Consider the following 21,288-nt stretch of genomic DNA (forward strand, 5'->3'; position numbering starts at 1 on the left):
TATAGTTTGTTTTGTTGTGTTTTTTTTTTAGTAGAGCATAAACTTTATCCATTCATCCAGACCTACTGTATGTTCAGGTATGTAATCATTATTGCAAGTGATATTCAGTGAAAAGTTTTCATAACAATAAGAAAGTACATATTGTGTAGTGAATTTGATTATTTCACAGCTTAAGCTGTAGCATTTTGGGGGAAAAGAATATCAATTAAAAAAAATAATCTTAAAATTCATATAGCATACACCAGAAGCAGTGAGTATGAGTAATGTTTTTCCTACTGTGATAACAGTATCCACTCAACGATCAAGACAGAGTCAGGATTAATAATGACATTTTGATGGAATATTGTTTCCAGTGTAAGCAAGAATAACTATTCTGCTGTAAAATGAAGCAGAAATTCTCTAAATGCTTATAAGCTTTATTGCTTCTTGCAACTGTAAGTAAAGGACAAACTTTTGTTGCTCTTCTCTGCTACTTTATATATGCCATCACAGCTGTAATTTGTAATTCTCAATGTAATTTTGAGTTAATGGTATAAAAGTGCAAGTGTAAATCAGTGATATGCTTTGCAATACTTTATGAAACTAATTATACACCCTTTATTAAACATACCCTAAGGAATGTTTTTGTGGGTTTTTTTTAGGATGATTTGGATTTATCAGACTTTTTATTTGATTTTCTTCCTTGCTTCTGTTTACAGTGGTAAGTGAATATACGATTCCTAAGACAGGCACACAGAATAATGCCTCTCTTCTAGAAGAGGCCATGATTAATAACCGGTCTGGTCTTGAGACAGCAGGCTTGGTTCTGCTTGGTTGCACTCAGTTAAGGTTGGGTAACTCACATAACCCTACTTTCTGACACAGAACTTTCTAATGGGGTTTTACTGATGTTGTCCTGCCACCTCCCCCCATGCTGTCACCTCACCCACGACCATGCTGTGGGCAGTTTTCTCTATCGGACTGTGGCTGCATCCAGCTCGTAACCGTGACATGAGCGTGATGTTCCGTCTCCTGCGCCCAACAGCAAGGTTAGCAGCTTTAGCAGCAGCTCACGAAAAGAGCATTTTGCAGTTGGTAGTGGGTCCAGCAGGTGGGGTGACTCTCCGCAGCACAACTTGGAGCTCTCTCAAGTTTGCAGTAGTGTGTGCTGGCTGCCGGAGGCTCAGTCCGGCGGTGCTGGGATAAGGTGGCTGCCTCTCCCAGGCTGCAGAGGAGCCTTAGCCATTTCCCCAGTCGCTGCCCTCGAGGAGGGAGGCAGGACTGACTGTCTCTCATCCCGGCAACCTCACTGGGAAACAGCAACTGACCTTCAGAGTCAACATCCCTTTTTGATTTTCTTTAAATAAACAAACCCTAACAACCCTCAGCCTTATGCATACATTGCCTTTGCATGAAAATTCTGTTTTAAAAGTATTTGTGTCGTGGCTTGTGTACTATCATGCTTTAAAGAGTATTGCAATAAGTATGAATAACTCCAGAACCGATTGTTTTATCGTGAATTATTTTTTAGAATTCTCTTGACATGCTGGAAAATTGGTGATTGTGTAGTTTTTTTCAGTGTCTGTGTTAATGATTTACCTTTTTTAGTTAGCAAAAGTCAAGCTACAAAAAATTGCATTGCATTTCCCTGAAGTTCCCTGTGCTGATAAATTCTAAGACCTGACACAGGTTTATGTTCAGTAATGTATTAACTGTTTTCTTGGAGGACAAATAGGTAATTCAGCTTTTTAGCAAAATTTGTTTGGTAAATGTAGTATAATTTAATGAAATGTTTTACATGGTTTGAAATCTCAGCAAAACTAAAATCTGGGAACATTTCTGAGACCTAGGAAAACCATTTTTATTGCAGTATTCAGAACTGGTATCGTTTTGTGTATGTAGTTTTACAACATAAATCAAGGGCTTTTTTGGGGTTGGTTTACATCAGAAGAAGGTAAATAAAATCCAGAATGTCTGATACAGCAAATAATTGCAATATCCTTCTCTTTTGACTTTAGAATTCACTTAAAATGTTCTAAGTAACAGCAAATTATTTTCTCTTGATGACAAAATTGCATAAAAAGAAACTCTACCAAGAATAATAAATGCCAATACTTAAAGAAAGATCTTGAAACTATATGTAAGAGAAAAAAAGGCTGTTTATAGAGTACAAATTTTAGATTAACAAGGTATCAACCTTTAAAAGGTATTAGCATACCTTGACCATATGTCTAATAATTCATTTTTTACTTTCTTGGGATTAAATTATATATTTTACAGGTGTAGGAAGCATAGAATTACCTAAGTATAATTTATTATCACATTAATATATAAAATCTACTTGTAATATTTTATAAATTGTAAAATCCAGTATGGTTTTTCCATTTGTTTTCATTTTAAATAGCTGTCAGTGCAGTATGGTAGGTCTATACTAATAGAGCTAGAAAAAATGTTTTCAGATGGGCTTTTTCCCACTCTGTAAAAATAGAGTATTTTCTCTTTATCTTTTAGCGAAGAAAAAACACTTTTTGGATACAGGAATAAAAACTGGAGTATTTGCTGATTTGCTACCTCTTTGCAGGGAAAATTCAAGAGCAGAGCTGGCTTCTCTTCAGAGCTGGCCCTCTTGCGTGTTTTAACAAGAAATCTTACAAATGACTCAATGTTGAAAGATGGGAGCAAGTTGCTGCTTAGTTATCTTCATTGCCTGTCTCTGCAGCATGGGTGGGTTTCATTACAGAGTTCCATATGGGACTAATGAGGAATTCTGCAAATGCAAGGCAGCAGTTGAGCTCATTTTTATTCTGGACAGTTCCTGAGACACTGCTCCAGTTAACAGTATTTTCTTCATTGTAAAACAAGTCTGAGGGGCTTTGAGGTGGTGTGTGGGTGAGCAGAAGGTTGTAAAATGCTGAGAGCCTTTGAAATTGTGCACAGTGTCACCATGTGTGACTCTGGCATCTGAGCAGTCCATAAGCAAAATAGGACTGTCCTCACATACAACTTTTAACTCCTTTTGTTCCTTGTACTTCCTTCTTCTAGTTTTCCTCTTAATGGTGCTCTGTACTGGTCTCTCTCAGAAGATGTGTCTGCTGCTTCTGAGATCTACCAGGAGAAAGTCACTTCCCTCAGCTGTGCAGATCTGCCCTGTGCCCCATCCTGCTTCTTGGGTTTCTGCTTCAGCTCAGGTTGCCCTGTGCCAGCATCGAGTACAAGGCAAGAAAGCGGGGGTGATATGCTTTTATTTCTGGTGGAGAGCAAAGGCAAGACTCCCATAGGAACTCTGATACTCCTCTCACCCCTTCTCCTGCCAAAGGACTGTCTGAAAACCGGGGTCAATGACAAAGGGCAGCAGTGGCTTCACCCTCTCCTTGTGAACTGTGCACGCTCCCATCTCTAATAACTTACATATTTTGTTGCTCCATATCAGAATGTGTGACTCAGATCTATGAAAACACTTACTTCCAAGGAGGAGACGTCACCACAGTTTTCACACCGAGTGCCAATTACTGCCAGGTAGTGTGCACTTACCATCCTACCTGTCTGCTCTTCACCTATTTGCCAGGGGCGTGGACTAAAGATCCTGCAAAAAGGTAAAATGTTCATATTAGTGTGGCTTTTGCTGGTGTCCTGTGCTAATTTTAGGAAGTTGGTAACGCTTTGATAGAAGACAGGCACACAGGGAAAACTACCAGGTTGCCGTAGGAAACAATCATGTATCTTTAAAACTGGTGATCTAAAAGAGTATTTGCTTCAGTTCGAAGTATTTAACCCCACCCTCTCTCTTTAGCATATTTTTTCTCAGTTACCAACTTCTGTAGCCTGAGACAATGAGGTTCTCACCCCTCTTTATGCCCAGTGCATTTCTGTCTTCCAAACCCTGGGCTCTGCTTCTCACTTTAATGAGATTTCTTGGAGCTCGTTCATTCATCGAGGAATCTCATCTGCCCCCAGTGTCAGCAAAGCAGATGCAGCTCTACTCTATCTTTCTCCAAATTGCACTTCTTGTCTAAATTGTAATGTTGAGGGATATTGAACAGCCTGCATTTCACTTAAGAAGCAATTATGAAAATCTGTGTTGCACTGCAAAAGCTGTGAATTGCTGCATTTTAAAACACAGGTTTTCCTGCTACTTAAAAGACAGTGATACAGAAATGCTGCCAAAAGTGGAGATGGAAGGAGCTATCTCTGGACATTCCTTAAAACAGTGTGACATCCAAATTAGTGGTAAGATATATTTATTCACATGTATGCATTTTACTCTTCTGTATCATGCAGCAGATGTTAGAAAATTATCACTTTGAAAACAGGAACAGAATCAGGGAAGCAGCCAAGCAAAGGTTTGTATGTTCTTTGCCAGTTCTCTTTCAAATACATCTTACAAAATCTTCCACTGGTTTCAGCCTTCACCCCCAACTATCCACTACCAAGTCTCCCCCGATGAAGTAACAGGGAAATTAAGCTCCTGCAGTCATTGTTTCATTTGTTAGAGTCAGATGGGAGCAGATGCCTTAACTGGTAGTTCCAGTTCTAAAGATTAATTTACTGCTACAATTGTACTCCAGTGAGCTGCTCAAATGGTGTGTGTAACCCTGCTTTATAACTTTGTAGAGCAGATGCCCAGCAAAGCAGAAGTGCAGAGTCACAAAGTGATGTTGCTGCTTTCATGATTCTGTGTAACAACGTATTAGCAGTTCCATCTTTTAGAATATGTGTGTTATGCAGAGTCTTACTGTTAGCAAGGCATACCTATGAACTATCAGCAGACATAATTTAAAGCCTATTAAATATCTGGTTTTAAACCATGTTTTAAACTTGTACCATCATAACAATGTCATTAAGAGAAGATCAGCTTTAACCATTATATGGTACTGCAGAAAAACAGAATAAGGAAGAAGGTATTTCTTCATTTCCTGACCTTGAGGCCAAATTGTGTCTTACAGATGCCAGCCTAATTCTTTAATATAATTGATGTAGCTCATGAACATGCCCAGGCTAAATGGGCCTTACCTTCTGCAAGTTCTCCATGTTAGCTATTGACAAATCACTTGTGCTTGCTTTTGCTTGTCAATTGTCTTTCAGAGCAGTCAGGACTTTTAAAAGCCCTTTCCTGCCAACATCCTTTTGCATTTATATTTCTGAGTAGCTTTGTCCCAGCAAAACAGGTTTTGGTGGGGTGTTATTCTTCATGCTATATAGACTAATTGATATCACTGGAGTTACTCTAGAATTGGACTAATGTCACTGAGATGCAAACCTGCTTATATGTATTTAAAAACCCCACCAGTGGTTGGTTTACTCATGTTCTATGAAGAGACCCCACTGACCATAAGGCAAAACCTGCATCTTTCACAGGGGAAAGCTATTTAAAACCCTACAGTTCCAGTTCTCCTTCTGTGGAGTGTAAATTAAACCTTCTAACTCAAATGGGAGTTGTTGGTTGCTTATGAGGACAGAATTTGCCTTTTAAACTGTTCGGTAAGTCTGGAAAAGTATGTTTTAGTATTAATCATGACTTCTTGTTTTGATTAATGTCATGATCTCAGCAACAATGGTTAGAGCTTGTCTCTCACGTAGGCAGAGGCACTGTCAAAGTCTGACAGTTTTTTCCTCTACATGGTGATACTGTAGATACCAACACTTCTGATCTTGTTACCAGAAGTATGTGTGAAGTATGATGTAAATGAAGTGAGTATGGGGTGTGGAATCTGGATTGCGAGGGCTGTGTCATACCAACTGCTATCTTTTGGGAAGTTTGTGGCATGCAGTGGGGAGAGGAATAGAAGCATGTTTTCAGAACTTGGTCTCTCTTTTTTTTTTTTTTACAGCTTGCAGCCCAAATGTCCACATAGGACTGGATATGGAAGGAGAAATTTATGATGTTACTATGGCTGACAGCTATCAACAGTGCCAGAAAAGATGTACCAATGACAACCATTGCCATTTTTTTACATATGCCTCAGAAACCTTTCACAATGCAAGCTTTCGGTAGGTACAGGTTCAGTATTTTTCCTTGGACAGTGCTGTGCTTTAGTAGAGTAAATCTCAGAACAGCCTAAGGTGTAATAACTTATTCAAGGAAATAATTTTTCCTTGACTTGTGATCCTTGCAATGTTTATTCAAACTTATAGGTAGGAAAATGTCTGTAGTAAATCAGCTTTCATTTGTCCATTGGTGAGAAAGACATACTTGATTATTGTAGTAGTGAAAAAGATTAAAATTCTCTGGAGATACTGAAATGTACATTATATTGGTAGGTGTGCAACATGATCTCTCTGTTAAATGCTGTTCTGCTTATGCTCTGAAAGCAACATTATCAGAGCAGTCAGATAAATTCTTTCATTTTCATCAGGCCTACTTTTGAGCTGTTAATCTGCTCGATTTTACAAGTTAAACATTGTTCAGCTTGCTCTGTTCCTCATTTGGAGATTGTTCTGGAGGTTGGAGATTGTTCTGGCCCATGGCCAGAACATGCACCATGGTAGGAATTATGAGGTTAGGAGGATGGTGTAGACCAAAGAAGATGGCCTCTTGTCTTACCATTTTCTTTATTTTTTGTCACTCAGTAAAAAATGCTTCTTGAAGCATACCAATGTAGGAACTCCAACTAGCATAAACTTGCTTGATGAGGTTGTGTCTGGATTCTCTTTAAAGCCATGCCAGCTTTCTGAAACAGGTAAGTATTTAAAATCTCTAATTCAGTTTAGTTTTAAGGATTTGGATTATGAGGTGCAATCTATCTGTGACATAGATATGTTTCATTATGTAAAATAATTCTAATATAAACTTGCTCTTGCAAATATTGTTGGTACTCTCAGGCACAAAGGAGGTTCAGATCTTTTTAATTTTTCAATTTGATAATTTGTCTCACAAAAACATTTGCCCACTTTGAAGATGTAAAGAATTATTTCATAAGATTAGCTTGATGAATCTGAATGTTATCTTTTACTGTGGAGACAAAAATGAATGACAAAATCACTTCAAAGTCAAAGACTGGGAGGAACATAAAGCATCTAAATTCTGTTTAGGAACTGTGTAAGCACTTATGAATTTTTAATGAAGACCTGCAGCTTTCTGATGTGACTGGCTGTTATGAAGGGATATAGTCTGTGTTTTGTGGGTGATTTCTGTTGGAAGTGGTGTTTGTGCTTCTTTTTGCAATCATTACTCAGACAGAACTCCACAAAGTGCAAGATCAAACATTTTGTATTATATCTTCTTATTCTCACTGAAACATCTTTCACTTTTTCTTTTTCTTTTTTTTTTTTTTTTTTACTACCTTCACCTTATATTACTGTGTGATATTTCTCTTCCTAATGCTGGTGGTGTTATGCTCTGTATAGCTTTATTTTAGCTCACAATCTGGTTTTCCCATAGAAATAGAAATATCATTTTTTAGAGATTCTGTGTATTTTTTTTCTATGTCAATACATCTTCTTCAGACTCTATTAGTCTTACTGTAGGAATAAGCTTTTGAAGTGATTGAAAAAGTAGTGTTGTTCAGATCTTACCAAAGTAGATGCTTAAAGAAGAATGAAGTGTAAAAAAAGAATAAGAAAAAGGAAGAAAAAAATTTGTAAAGAGAAGACGACAATTTAGCTGTTCCCTCACTATTTGTATGAGAGAATGGAGGGAAGATTTTTTTTTCCAAACTCTTGTGTTAAGATTTACTGGAAAGGCACATATTCATGGATAAATGAAAATTCACAGTATTCAGAAGGGTACTACTCACAGATTTTGAGATGAATCAGGGGACTGTAGCATAGTACAAAGAGTATGATTTAAAAAAAAATAAATTAAAAGCCACATGAAACTTTATCAAAGACATTTATGGTTTATGACAGTGATGACATACATGGCAGTACTGATCCATCACCATTTAAATCAGAATTTCTGAAAGCATATAAAGGTCAATCTTGTTCCTACCTCTCTTGCCTTACTTTCTGTGACTTGTGAGAAAGGCAAGAGGAGAGAAAGGAAGGAGTAAATTATGGGATCATAAAAGCCTAGGCAGTAGTATTGGCTCAAGAGTTCATCTAAAGAGGTTATCTGTCTTAATACAAGACATATTAACTCTACCTGGCCAGACAGAGATTTGTCAAATGTAGTCATCAAATGTCAGTACCAACTTCTGCCTTGTATTGTAAATATCTGAAATACATTTATTTAAATATTTGTTCTATTTTTTTTCTGACTGTATTTAGGCTGACTAGTCCTACATTGTATATGTTCTGGAGTAATAATTTTAAAAATAGCTGCTTCCACTTTCAAAGCTTTTAGAATCACTTCAGCCCTCTGTGAACACAAAAAGGCTAAATTGTACCAAGAACCTGAGATCGCTTCAATCAGATTCTAAGACCACTGAAAATAATAAATATTAAGGGATTTCTGTTCCCTGTTCTAGCATGTCCTCTTCCCTCTGTTCAGTAATGCTGATGTTGTTGACCATCTAACTGTAGCTTGTTTTCATGGAGAAGAGAGGAAAAAGAAAAAAAGGTAGTTCTTTAGCCTTTCTTGTATCCTCAGCTGTTAGTTTTACTTCTCCCCTTAGCAGAACTTGAGCTCCTTTCTTAATGCTAATTGAATAGCACTGCATGTTTTTCTTTCAAGAGTTTGTCCCTTCCTATTTGGCTTTTTATTTTGTGCTTTTGCCTTTCAGATTTTGTTATTATGCACACATGCCATTACACATCCATAGGAATTTGTTTGTATTTCTGCCCTTTGTAAAGCACCTTCCTTGAGAACACTGAATATTAAACAATCACTAAACACCACCATTAAGACAATGGGTTAGCTTCCCTAAAATTCCAGATCCACATTAATGCGTCAAATATCATTTCCTCTAGAAACTGTCCATTCCCCTGAGCTCTGTTTCTCCTTTATGTGGGATCTTACCTTCTAATTGCCAGAGTTAATTGACCCTTATTTTCTAGTCTCCTTGGTGGGTTGTTGTTTTTCTTTTTATTGTGTAATTGCTGCCCAGTACTGTTTTCCTTTCATGCTTTTGTTCTTTTGTAAACCTGATGAAAGTAACAGTAACATTAAGATCTACCTCTCCCTTTTACTGTTTTTCTTTTTCTGTATTAAGACGTTTCCAGTATGTTTCTATAGCTCATTGGGTAGTGCTGACTTGGCTGCTCTACTTTTTCAACAGCTCACGTTCTCTGCTGCCACCAAATCCTGCATTTTGGATAATTTAATTGTTTTACTGTCTCTACATCTTGATAATTTCAAGAAACATCTCCATGTTGGTGCTTCTTTTTTTCCCTTCTTTTTATTGTTGCACCAGGATTTTAACTAGGACTTCAAGTGTATCTTTGGAGAGGGCAACTCATCACTTTCTAACCATGCTAGTACTTCTTCAGACTTCTATCTCCATAGTATGGTTGTGTGAGTTATCCTGCCAAGTCTCTGTTCCATTATTTTGTCATGTCAGAGGGCAGATTGTACATTACTCCTGCTTATTCTGTCTACTTTTAAAACAGTGTTAAGAGGTTCATCCCATTATTTTTGTTCTAGTCTTCCCATGATCCTCTGATATACCCATTACCATTTGCCTAGATTACTATTGTTTATTTCTAAGTGTGGATTTGTTTACTGATCTCCATTGTTCCTAATTTAAAGTCTTCCCTACTAGATTAGTAAATCTGTATTCTGACATGTCGCTTATCTTCTTCTCTATATGAACCTTATGTCTGCTCAGGAGTCTTGTCCATGAGTTTACACACTTGGAAAAGTTCTTGTGAAATATTTTTTTGTTAAAATCTTTCCAGCTTATCAGTCACAAAGAAAGAAAAATTGAATAAGGGTAGAAATTAATAATCTGTAAACATTTATATTCTGGTCACATAATAAAAATTTTGGAATGTTGATATTTTATTCTTGTTTTATACAGATTGTCAAACGGACATTTTTGAAGGTCAAGAATTTTCAGGAATGAACATTACAAGTTTTTTCACTCCTGATATCTCTGTCTGCCAAACTATTTGTACGTATTTTCCAAAGTGCTTGTTCTTCACATTCTTTACCAAGGAGTGGCAAATAGAATCCCAAAGGTGAATATGACAACTAACTTTAATTCTCGAAGTAGACTTTTTAAAACAAAACATGCAGTCTTTTTTAATGACTATTTTATTATACTTAGGGAAATTCTTGTAAGTTGGTTATTTTCAGTAAATCACAGCTTTTCATGTTTTGTATTCATGAGTTTAGAATTTCCTGTGGGCATTTGTCTGATCAGGGGTTTTGTATGGCAGCTTCATATCTGGTATTAACCTGAAAAGAATTATACACATCAAAGAGACAGCTGACCCCCAGCTCAAAGCTGAATTTTATGAAATTATCAAAAGAGTCATTGAGTTTCCTAGTGGTATTAAATTATTTATTTGAAAAGTTGTTTTTGTTTTTTTTTTTTTAAAGTTAGCAGATTTAAAAATGGTTCTGTTGAAAAGTCTTCAGACTTTGTAGTGAGAATTGTTAAAAATCTACATTCCGTATAGAAGAGAAGAATGATGTTTCAGAGGAATTTGCAGGAGAAGCAAAGCTGGGATGATATATAACATCTAAAGTCACCTCTTCTACATAAGCCTAAATGCTGTGCAACCTTTAGTAATACAGTCATATGCCATTTCACAAAGCTACAAAAGCCCTCTCTATTTAGTGTGAACTAGTGAACTTAGTCAATGCCTTTTCACACTAAATACTTTTACAGAGACTTAGGAGAAAAAAACAAATTTAGAAAGAACCTTCTCTTATCAGTACCTGAACAATCCATTTTTGGATGTGAGAACATATTTAGTTATTGCAATTTGTGGGGTTTTCTTGTTTTAGAAATCTTTGCCTTCTGAAAACATCAACAACTGGGATACCAGAGGCACTTGTATCACAAGAAAATGCTGTATCAGGCTTTGGTCTCCTAAATTGCAGAAGATCCTTTCCAGGTAAACAATAAATTACAATTAAACTAGTAGTTTTGAATTAATCAAACGGAATAGGTTTACTGATGCCTGGAATGCAATCTTACAGCCTGCAATTCTCGCACTTACATGCACATGAATTTTTTGGGAGATGAACTCAATGTCACTTACACTAAAGGACACAGAGCCTGTCAGCAGCTTTGCACAGACGTGATCCGCTGCCAGTTTTTTACCTACTTTCCCCTCCAAGATTCATGCAATGAGGAAAGGTGGGATATTTTCTAAAATGTTCAAATATTGCAGAAATAATCATTCTGCAGGCTTGGTGAGGGAGTAATGTATGTGTTCTGCACAAACAAGTACAAACTGAATCTTTGCAATAATTCATTGGCAGAAAGTGTGAGTGCCACCTCAGAATGTCCCCAAATGGATCTCCAGTGGAAATAGCACATGGGCCAGGAACGATCTCTGGATACTCACTAAGATTATGTAAAAAAAAAGCCAGTACTGGTAAGTACTTTTTACTTTCATGTAAAAGAGACAGTGCTTAACTGATTTCAGTACAGGAAGCAAAATCCCCCTTTTTTTTTGTTCGTTGTGGGTTTTTTTAATTGGCTGCCCTGGTTGCGCTCTCACAGTGGGCCACCTTGTGAAGTTAGTGTTCTGAAAAAGTGAAGGCAGCCAGGTCTGCACATTGTAAACTCCAACAGTAGCACTGTGAACTTGGTTTTAGTAGACTTCAAGTTCCTAATTCAGAAAATGACTGGAATGCATCTTTGCAATGAATCCGTTTCTTTACAGGCTTCAGCAGTATTCTCATCTTCGTTTGTCATTGGTGAGTACAAATTATATTTAAGCACAGTTTTAAATTATTTCTGTAGTGTGTATGCAGCATTCTGCAAGAACTGTTAGGATTGTTGGAGGGACAGACTCTTCTCCTGGTGAATGGCCATGGCAGGTCAGCTTGCATGTGAAGTTGTCGCGTCAGAGACATCTCTGCGGGGGCTCTATCATCAGCAACCACTGGATTCTTACAGCTGCTCACTGCGTCATGAGGTGAGGCCTAAATATAAATGTACAAATAAGCCAAAACATTTTGTCCAGTGTCTGAGATAAGTTGAGATCTATCATCAGAAAAATAAAAATGTGGACTTGAATAAAATGAACTATTTTAATGTTACCAAAAGCTGAACTTCTAAGGCAGACTATTCATATCCTTAATGTAACTGAAACTCCATACTTTGTCTCTTTTAACATAGTATTGTAGTACTGATGCTAAATTATTTATATTCATCTCCAAGACTAAAGTCTAAAGTAGATACCAGATACCTACAGAAACTCTGACATTCTCATACATCATAAACTCTTTCTTACTGTAAAAGCATATTCCTATCAAGGAAAATACATTGCTAGGTTATTCCATTTCAAAAACTTCAAATTACTTAACTCAGAGGTTTCTCCTTGGTGCTTAAGAAATGGTACTAATGGGATAGCTTCAGCAGCAGGGTGCTCACTAAGTTAGCTCACTTGACCAGGACACAAAGTATATCAGGGAGTGGGGCAAGTGGTGTCCATTTAGGCTGCTTCTGCTACCTGAGCTACCCATCTCTGCATTACGTGAAGCATCCACATCCCAATTGTCCTGGTTTTCCTTTAACAGTTGGTTTTAGTTTTCCCTCAAATTCTATCAAACAGCAATATCATATTTGTAAAGCAGATTTCAGATGTAAGAACAAAATTTAAAGCAGACAATACCTAAGACATTGCTTATTTGCTCTGATGCAAATAGTCCACATTGCTAATCAAATTATGAATCTGTTTGGGTCATGAAATTACTTGTGGTGTAAAGAGCTGTTTTAATTGTCATGCAGATGATTAGTTTCCTGTGTTGGACTGTCACCATCTGTAGAGAAGGTTATCTTACCATTTACAGAGTGAAAAGTGTAAGACTATAATGCAGTCTGATGGGAGAAAAGCAACAGGTAACATGCTTCAAAGAAGAGGATGTTGACCCAGTAGCATGGTCCAAAAATTAGGCTTTTTTTGCTTAAACAATGTAGTATGTTGCCTGTTACTATTTTGTCATAGAATAGTATTGCCAATATTTTGCCTCCAGTGGCAAAGTTTATAAAAGTGGTTAAACTCTCTAAAAAACTCTATTTAAAAAAATATCATTCTCTATCTACCAGCCAGTGTACAAGTTACTGGTATCATAAAAGGCAAAGTGAAAAGATACACTTGCGAAAAAAACCAAAACAAAACAGTCTTTACTAATTGGAAACTATTAAGCCTAAATTATATTTATGGATTCTTATATAAAATATTAAAAAATTCTGGAAATTTTATTTAAGACAAGTTTTACATCTTCTTCATTGCATGTACCAAGACTTCTAAGTTGCCTTCATGGTAGAATGTTGCAGTGGAATATCCTGTGAAGGTGCTCAAAGTAAAGTTGAGATCATAAAGATTAACTGGAACTTTTTATGCTATTACACACTCTAATCTATATTTACATGGCTGGTGTCATGTTACTAACAAGTAAGTGTCAGAATAGACTCTACTAGAATCTAGTAGACTATAGAGTCTGAACATAAAGGAGATAGAAAACTGATGTGGGGATAAAAATATGAACAGGAAGAGGAACAGGAAGGAGTAGACCTGAAGGGAATGGACAAAATAAATATTTTTTTTTTAGTTGTGAGATTGTGAAAAAAAAAAATTGGAAAGAATGACCCATTGCTGTTCACTGTACACTCAGGAGTAATGGAAGACACACTGCCTCTAAATCAGTGCAAATGTTTTGCCAGAGACTGACTAACTGTCTTTTTCCCTCAGTCTTGAGAATCCCAACATTTGGCGTGTTTATGCTGGTATTTTAAAACAAACAGAAATAAATGAGGATACACCCTTCTTCAAAGTGGAAGAGATTATTGTTCACCCTCAGTATAAATACGCACAGACTGGATATGACATTGCTTTAATGAAACTTGATAAGCCTATGAATTTCACTGGTATGTAGTGTATTTCAGAGGAATTCTGAAAATGTGAAGGATGCTGCGGGGCTGGTGTTGGTGTAGCAGTGCACAACATTTGGGCTGGCTTCATTTAAGATGCAGTTACTGGGGTTTGAGGAGAATCCTATTCTGTTGGCTTTGAAAAGAAATGGGTGGTTTTTACTTATGTGACTGGAGTGATATATAGTGTAAGGCACAAAGCATAACATGGAGGCTATCATGAGGGGTCATGTATGTGCCCACAAAATCTTAATGCTGCAATTGTCTCTGCTGGTCAAATAATATTTTTAATCATATCACAGATCTTCAACTACCCATTTGCCTGCCACCAAAAGAAGATACTAACATACTTTATGCTGACTGTTGGGTAACTGGATGGGGTTACAGAAAGGAAAAAGGTACAGATAAATATCTAACAGTGAGTTCTTGCATTTGCAAAGTTTTCGCTGTTAAAAATCCTAACACTTCCCAAGCACTGTAATGTAATTCTGAATTAGAATCTACTTCTAGTAAGACATCATAAAACGTATAAAAGATGTATGAAGGTATTTAATAACTCCATGCTCTGACACAAAAATTTAATTTTATAAATGGTTTGATCCAATCATTTGAAATATTCAAGAATGCAACCCTAAATATATCCTGTAGACCTCACAAATACTTTCCTTAAACTATTCCCTTAAAGGTTCTAGCTTAATCTACTGGAAAACCCCTGTATATATCTGGAATACACATTCCTTTTTGTTCTCCCAGCTGAAAAAAACAACTGACTTATTGAACTGTGAGATTTTTATTTACAGTCTGCACAGGACCCAGGCTTTTTCTTTTTTTTTTTTTCTTTTTTTTTTTTTTTTTTGTGGTTGTATTCATGTAAGTTTAGAAACTGGAGATTGAAGTATGTTGCTTTTATGATTCTGAAGGTTGATTATTAACAATACCAATGACAGCAGCTGTTGTGACAGCAGATGAGATTTAAAGTCCTCTGATTTTATATGGAGGTAGACCAAATAGCTGTTAATTATAAAAGTCTGGTTTTGCATTTATTTACTTATTTATATTTTTACATGTGTAATATTTATGTGTGTGTGTATATATATATATATATATATACACACACTTTATTAAACTGCATCCTTTCCTTCATAGACCTTCAATTTGAAGGTTAGATTTCAATGTGAAACCTAACAAAATTAGGCTTATACTGTATAGGCTATTTCTTCTGTTAATTTCTGGAAAAAGGCTGATCTCAAATATTCTTATTTAATCTCTATGTGCAAATTTCTCCACCCTGTAAACTAGTCACACATAGAACAGCACAGATTTTTTTTTCCAAATCTATTGTAATACATTTCTAAGATATAATTGTTAATGAAACAAAGGAATGCTCTTAAAGGGAGGACAGGTTCCAAGGGCCATTGTCCTGAAAGCTGTACTAATACGAGGATCCATTGCAAGGGAGTTTCAAAGCTTGCTCAGTCATAAGACATAAAATGGCATTGTAAATACATTCAAATTAGCATACAATTCACATTGCTTACTAACACAAAAAAAGAAAAGAGGAAAATTGGTGTCATGAATGTCTAACAACACTCCAAATGCAGTGGCCACCAACTTCATCGTATCCCTGTATTGGGATTTCTGGAGTTGATTTTAACTTTTGTTTTACTAGAAGCAAACATTTCTGTGTTCATACCATCTATTACATAGGTCGTGTAGAAGATATTCTTCAGAAGGCTACTGTTCCTCTCATGTCAAAAGAGGAATGCCAGGCAAGGTACCTGAAGCGCAGAATAGGTGACAAAGTGATCTGTGCTGGTTATGATGAAGGTGGAAGGGATGCTTGTAAGGTAATGAAAAGAAGTAGTATATAGTCAAGTATTCCAGACATTCATTCAAATGTATAACTGAATAATGTATTTTTAAATTACCATTAGAAAAATACGGTTATTAATAGAGCTGTTGATCCCTTTTGTTACTTTTGCGTGTCAAAAACTCTGAAAATCAAGGCATATGCAAAGGATTTCTTATGTGACACACTATGTGTGTGTATACATAAATACATCATCCTTTTAGGGAATACAACAGTATTCCTTCAGAATATCAGAAATCCAAAGACAGCAAATATAGCATCTCAAAGCATTTCTTCAAAAAAAAGCAGACTTCCTTTGTGATTATTTTTATCTCTTGACATGAAATACAGTACATGAAAGCTTATTTTAAAGCATCCACTGTGTACAAATCAGAGGGGAGACTGCTAGCAATGCTATTAAAATGCACGGAGAATGGAAAGCTAAAGACAACCTGGTGAGAAGTCTGGTCTGTTCATTATTAGAAATGAAAATGTCCCAACTGCATGAGTTCAGTGAGCCAAGTTCTCTGCTTGAGTGTAAACTCATGCATTTCCATTTATTTAAATATTTGGAATTAATGTATGCAAGAAAAAAATAGTCTGATTAATAAGATTAAATCCTCTACAAAATACAGTATTTTCACTTCAAGCATTTAACAGTTAACATTTTTTATGTTAAAATGTTACTGTTACTATGATCAGTATTGAGTAATTAGCAACAAAAATACTTGGAGCTGGGAAGTAATTTTTCCTCTATGTCAATTAAACTTTCTTTATCTGATACAGTGTACCAGAACATAGAGATGCTGTTTTATAAAAATAACACACTTGTTATTGTTTCAACAACTCATAACAGATATGCTAAAGAACCTTATATTCAAAAAGATCAGGTAGAAATAAGATAAGAAAACAGAGATGTGTTTTATCCTGAGGGGGACAGAGTCACTCAAACAGGATAGGCCACATAGAGAATTGAGGTTTTCATACTAAAACTAAAGTCAGAAGACAAAATACTGGCAAATTTACTGTTTTTCTCACTTTGACACATAGTCTTCATTGGGTTTTAAATCATTGTACATAGATCAATTAAAAAAAAAACAAGAAACAAGTAGTTTTGAAGCTGCATGAGAAGTGGAAATTATTGGCAATGACTGTGAAGGATTTATAAGTCAATTTACTTGAAAAAAAAGAAAATCTGCTTCAGTACTCTGTTGATTAGCCTTAAGTGAAAGTAGTTGAAATCTAGGCAGTTATGCTGGTGTTAATGCTGAATGATGCTGATTTTAATCAAGGCTTTCTCTGAGAGAGAAATACTGATGAGAGCTCTACCTTGCTTGTTCTGTCTTTTTCTTCTGTGACTTAGGGAGATTCAGGAGGGCCGTTGTCATGCAAGCATGAGGAATTGTGGTATCTGGTGGGCATCACCAGCTGGGGTGAAGGGTGCGCTCGCCCCAGGCAGCCGGGTGTCTACACAAAAGTTGCTGAGTATTCAGACTGGATTCTTGAAAAAACTACCTAGTTCCTACTACCTTCTGTCTCAAAGTGATGTTGTGCAATAATAACCCTAGAAGCAATGTAATGAAGCATAGTAGCATTTTTTTAAATGTGCTTCTCATTGGCTTGGAATGTAAAAGACTTCATCAAAAAAGAAGAAAAGCAGGAAGGCGTGAACTTTGTCATTACTAAATAAAAAAACAGTATATAAATAAACTCTGTGGCCACTGATTTGGCAGAAAAAAAAAAAAAAAAGAATATGTCTGGACTACTGATTTCTTCTGTCCTTGCTAGCATAAAATGGAAAGGGATGAGACTGCAGGTCATGTATGGAGGTGGGAGCTGGGAACTGCTTCTGACTCCTGAGGTTTGGACACAGCAATGGCAATTTCCCTCCCTTGTCTGAATGTGCTTGAAAGGGGCCAACCAGTTACAAACTTACTAAGGGGCTTGGTAAAGGAAAGCTGAGGCAGGGAGAAGCCTATACAGTTGTATAAACCTTATTTACTTAGGGAATTAGCCAAAAGAGTTGAACTATTAGCCAGGAGAACAAAACCAGAGGCCTTGGAAAGCTCCTTGGTAACAATTTTGCAAGTATGGTAACAGTGCTCTTTCACTTACATAATTCTAACTTCTGTAGAAGGTTTTGTCTACTTCCCTTGAAGCAGACTATCTAGAAAGTCAATAAAAGAATAATCCCCTTTAGAGACATCTTATGTAATTGATCTTTAACACAATATATTTTTATTTTCCACATCCCTAACTCTCCTTGATTAAAGAAACAGCATTCTCCTTTTCCTTTTTCTCCTTTTTTCTTTCTATCTCTTCTTATTTTGTGTCAGGTAGCAAATGTGTTTCACGGCCAAAGTGAATGCTAATGTGAGAAACAGCAAAAAATTATTAATTTCTCTTTTTACTTTCCCATTCCTATTTCTATAGGCAGCATTTCACATTGAATCAGAAAGAAAGGCACAGGACTTAAAACTGCCTTTGCTAAACAACTGTCTTTGCTGTCTTTTTCCTAATCGTTCATCATCATCCTAATCAAAGCTCAAAATATGTTCTGGAGGGCCACTCATAATTGCCACACATCCCCGCTGTGTAGGTTGAGGAGTTAAACAGCAGGAGTGGCTTTACAATTAAACGAGGTCATGAAATTTAGAAATTAAACATTAAAATTATGGGAGAAAACAATTAAACTGCTAAAAGTTACTTCCACATTCAATTTTTTTGTGCTTTATTTGCAAATAACATTGAGGAAAAAACTCCACAAATATAAGCTTATAAACAGTTATATCTGCTTCCAAATAGCCCCTTGGGTCAGATTACTTCTCTGAGCTTGCAGTGCTAAATGGACTGCAGCCAACACACCTGAAATTCCAAAGCTGTATTTAAAAGCAAGCGGGGGATGTTGGTTTTGTCTTTTTTTTAAATAATCACGATTCAAATCGGGGATGAAAACAATCAAAATGTAACAGGAGGAGAGAGGGAATGGCGCTGCTGCAGGCACATCTTGGAAAAGAAGGGCACTTCCTTCCCTCCCCCCCTCAGTGGGCTCCAGGGGATAGGGGTTGCGTTGCTGGTTGTGCATAGCACTGAAGGTCTCCTGCTCTGAGGGACCCCCATGCAGGCTGTAGGTGTTCAGGGAGCCACCAGGTGAAGCCTGGCATTCGGCTGAGAGGATTGGATTAAGGAGGGGAGGGAATGCACATCACTGTGCTGGGAGTTTTTTGCCAACACTGCAGAAGCACAATAGGAGATAAAGGTGGGGTGATGTCTTTTTCATGCTCTGTTTAATTCACAATTGGTTTAAAACATCAGCAATCCTCAGACATGCTGTCAAAAACCTAGAGACTTAAATAAGGGACTGAGAAAGAGTAGGAAAAAGTAGAAAACAGCAAAAAAGGAAAGATTCCTGGCATTCAAATGTGAGTCCTGTCCTCATGGGGAAGGAATGAAGACAGCTGGAAAAGAGCTACTGAAGAAACAAAGGAATTGTTTCAGAATGAAAACAGAGACTGAAACTCTCTAAAGAAGGATCATCAGGAGACCATCCAAAGACTCATCTGCTAATAACCAAACTGTGTATTTGCTAAAGAGCATATACAATGTCAAACGGATAACCTTTTAATGCTTCCTCATGATAATACCATCATCAGCTTGTTTGTTTTTTTTTCAAATGCACACAAAATATATATGCTTTTAATTTTGTTTGGGTTTTTTTTGTTTGTTTGTTTTTGTTTGTTTTATTTTGTCTTGTCTTTTTTTCTGCTATAGCTTTCCAGGTTGTGGCTGCTATGGTAATGAAGAAGAATGGCAGCTCAGCAGTGCTCTGTAGACCTCTGGAGTTCCATGTTTTGTTTCTTGAGCTATACCTGCTGACAGCAATATGCCAAAGGAAACTTAGCTGTTCCCGTGGAGAGGATAAGAGATTTCAGTGACTGCATACATCTTTCATGAGCAGCTGTTGACGAAATAAAATATCTTACTCCAATATATTTTCACCAAGAGCAGATATTCTTCAGTGAAGTTTTGCATTAGTTGTGCATCCATAGCAAATCCCTGATAGCTAAAAGTGTGTAACAGGAATAGACACTATGTGGAGAATTTAGGAGTCTCTAGTCACTATACAAAGTCTTTATGACTTCATTTAAGAACTAGGTATGGGAGCATCTGACTTTTCTGTGGACTTATACACCAGCATAATATGTAATTCATTGAGACCTTAAGACTCACAGATGGAAACACATTTGTGTTACTGTTATATTGCTTAGGCTTTCTGGTGTCAATAGGTAACTTGCACTAAATGAGAGGCAGTTTAGGAGCTTTATTTATTTTTCCCTTCTCTTCTGCCTCCCTGGGGAAAAATAATTTTTAAAACCTAACAACCACAAAGCCTACCTCAATCTCATTAAAGAAAAGCCTGGCCTTATACTTTAACTCTGCCTCCATTTATGTTGGTACAGAACATAAAGTTCAATGCTGTAGTTGTTGTTTTGATTAATGACGTGTCTCTGGTGATGTCTTACATTCAGTTCTTTAGTTACACTGAAAATCAATAAAGCTCGTAAACTTGCTTACACTAGATATGCAGAAATGTCATGAGGATCAAGCACCACTGTTGATGTATTGACTGGCAGCATGGCTCCATCCTAAGTTTTTGTGCAGATAGGGTCCCTGATCACAGAAGTTTGCAGTCTTGTTCAGCCACAAGTGAAACCCTTTATATGTGCAATGATAGCCTGGAGAGCAACTAGCTCGTCATGAAGTAAGGCACACTGTGGTGCTGCTCAAGGGGACTCTTTAACTTGTAATAGCCTTCTCTGTTGTCATTTTAGTAGAACTGTAAGCCAAACAAACCAAACTTCCCATTAAACTGATGAGGCACTGCGTTTCCTGCCACTGCTGATGCTTTGTTTAATGTCTGAACCTGAGATGTCTTCTTGGAAGTGGCCTGAGCTGGGAACAAGAAGACATGAAGCCTCTCATTTCTTCTGTCTGGAAGAAGTAAAAATTCTTACAGAGATTTACAGAGGTCACTGAGTATGCCCATTTCCTATGGTTCCCCAGCAGAGGGTGAGAGAGTAATTTGGTATAAGCTTTTAATACAAGTTTTGTTTGTTTTGTGAAACGTTATTTTTCTGCTGTGATGAAAAATGTATCTCAGATGCTGAAAAATTAGGAAGTGAATGTAATTAAAATAATTAGTGGTGGTGGTCTTTATAGAAGGGAAGCTCAGTGAAATTAAACTGTGGATTCTTATTCTCTGCCTGATTTCCAGTACGTATGGAGAATATTTTAAAAAATTGTTGCTAGCTCATGTTGTTTATGAACTGTCTGCATTATAACATATTAAAAATGCATTTTCACTTCAAATAGAGGGCAACATTAATTTGCCTCTTTGAAAAATAATATCAGACATGTAATATTACATATTTATAAGCAAGCATTTCCTGGAATAGTAATTTAATTGTTTTTACTGTGATCTTGTATGTTAATCATGGTATAGATACGTATAGATATATTAGAGTTACT

At 36.6% G+C, this 21,288-nt stretch overlaps 1 protein-coding gene across 14 annotated transcripts; it reads left to right on the top strand.

Moving 5' to 3' along the window:
• On the top strand, nt 1–20,651 carry LOC127384477 (coagulation factor XI-like). Of its 14 annotated transcripts, XM_051618972.1 has the most exons (16): nt 43–77; nt 642–700; nt 865–1,028; nt 3,410–3,495; nt 4,100–4,206; nt 5,808–5,967; nt 6,547–6,656; nt 9,876–10,035; nt 10,811–10,920; nt 11,006–11,165; nt 11,291–11,406; nt 11,778–11,952; nt 13,732–13,907; nt 14,213–14,308; nt 15,618–15,757; nt 17,123–20,651. In XM_051618972.1, the coding sequence occupies exons 4-16, from the start codon at nt 3,428–3,430 to the stop codon at nt 17,276–17,278; spliced, it is 1,734 nt and encodes a 577-aa protein (XP_051474932.1). In that variant the 5' UTR covers nt 43–77; nt 642–700; nt 865–1,028; nt 3,410–3,427; the 3' UTR covers nt 17,279–20,651. The 14 variants fall into 14 exon arrangements, 9 of the variants coding, with proteins under 9 accessions (XP_051474930.1, XP_051474934.1, XP_051474937.1 ...); XM_051618970.1 differs by lacking the exon at nt 865–1,028 and having other exon boundaries at nt 1–77; nt 3,410–3,572; XM_051618971.1 differs by lacking the exon at nt 865–1,028.
• The last annotated feature ends 637 nt before the right edge of the window (nt 20,652–21,288 follow it).

This window comes from Apus apus, chromosome 4 (genome assembly GCF_020740795.1).
Source record: "Apus apus isolate bApuApu2 chromosome 4, bApuApu2.pri.cur, whole genome shotgun sequence".
NCBI lineage: Eukaryota > Metazoa > Chordata > Aves > Apodiformes > Apodidae > Apus > Apus apus.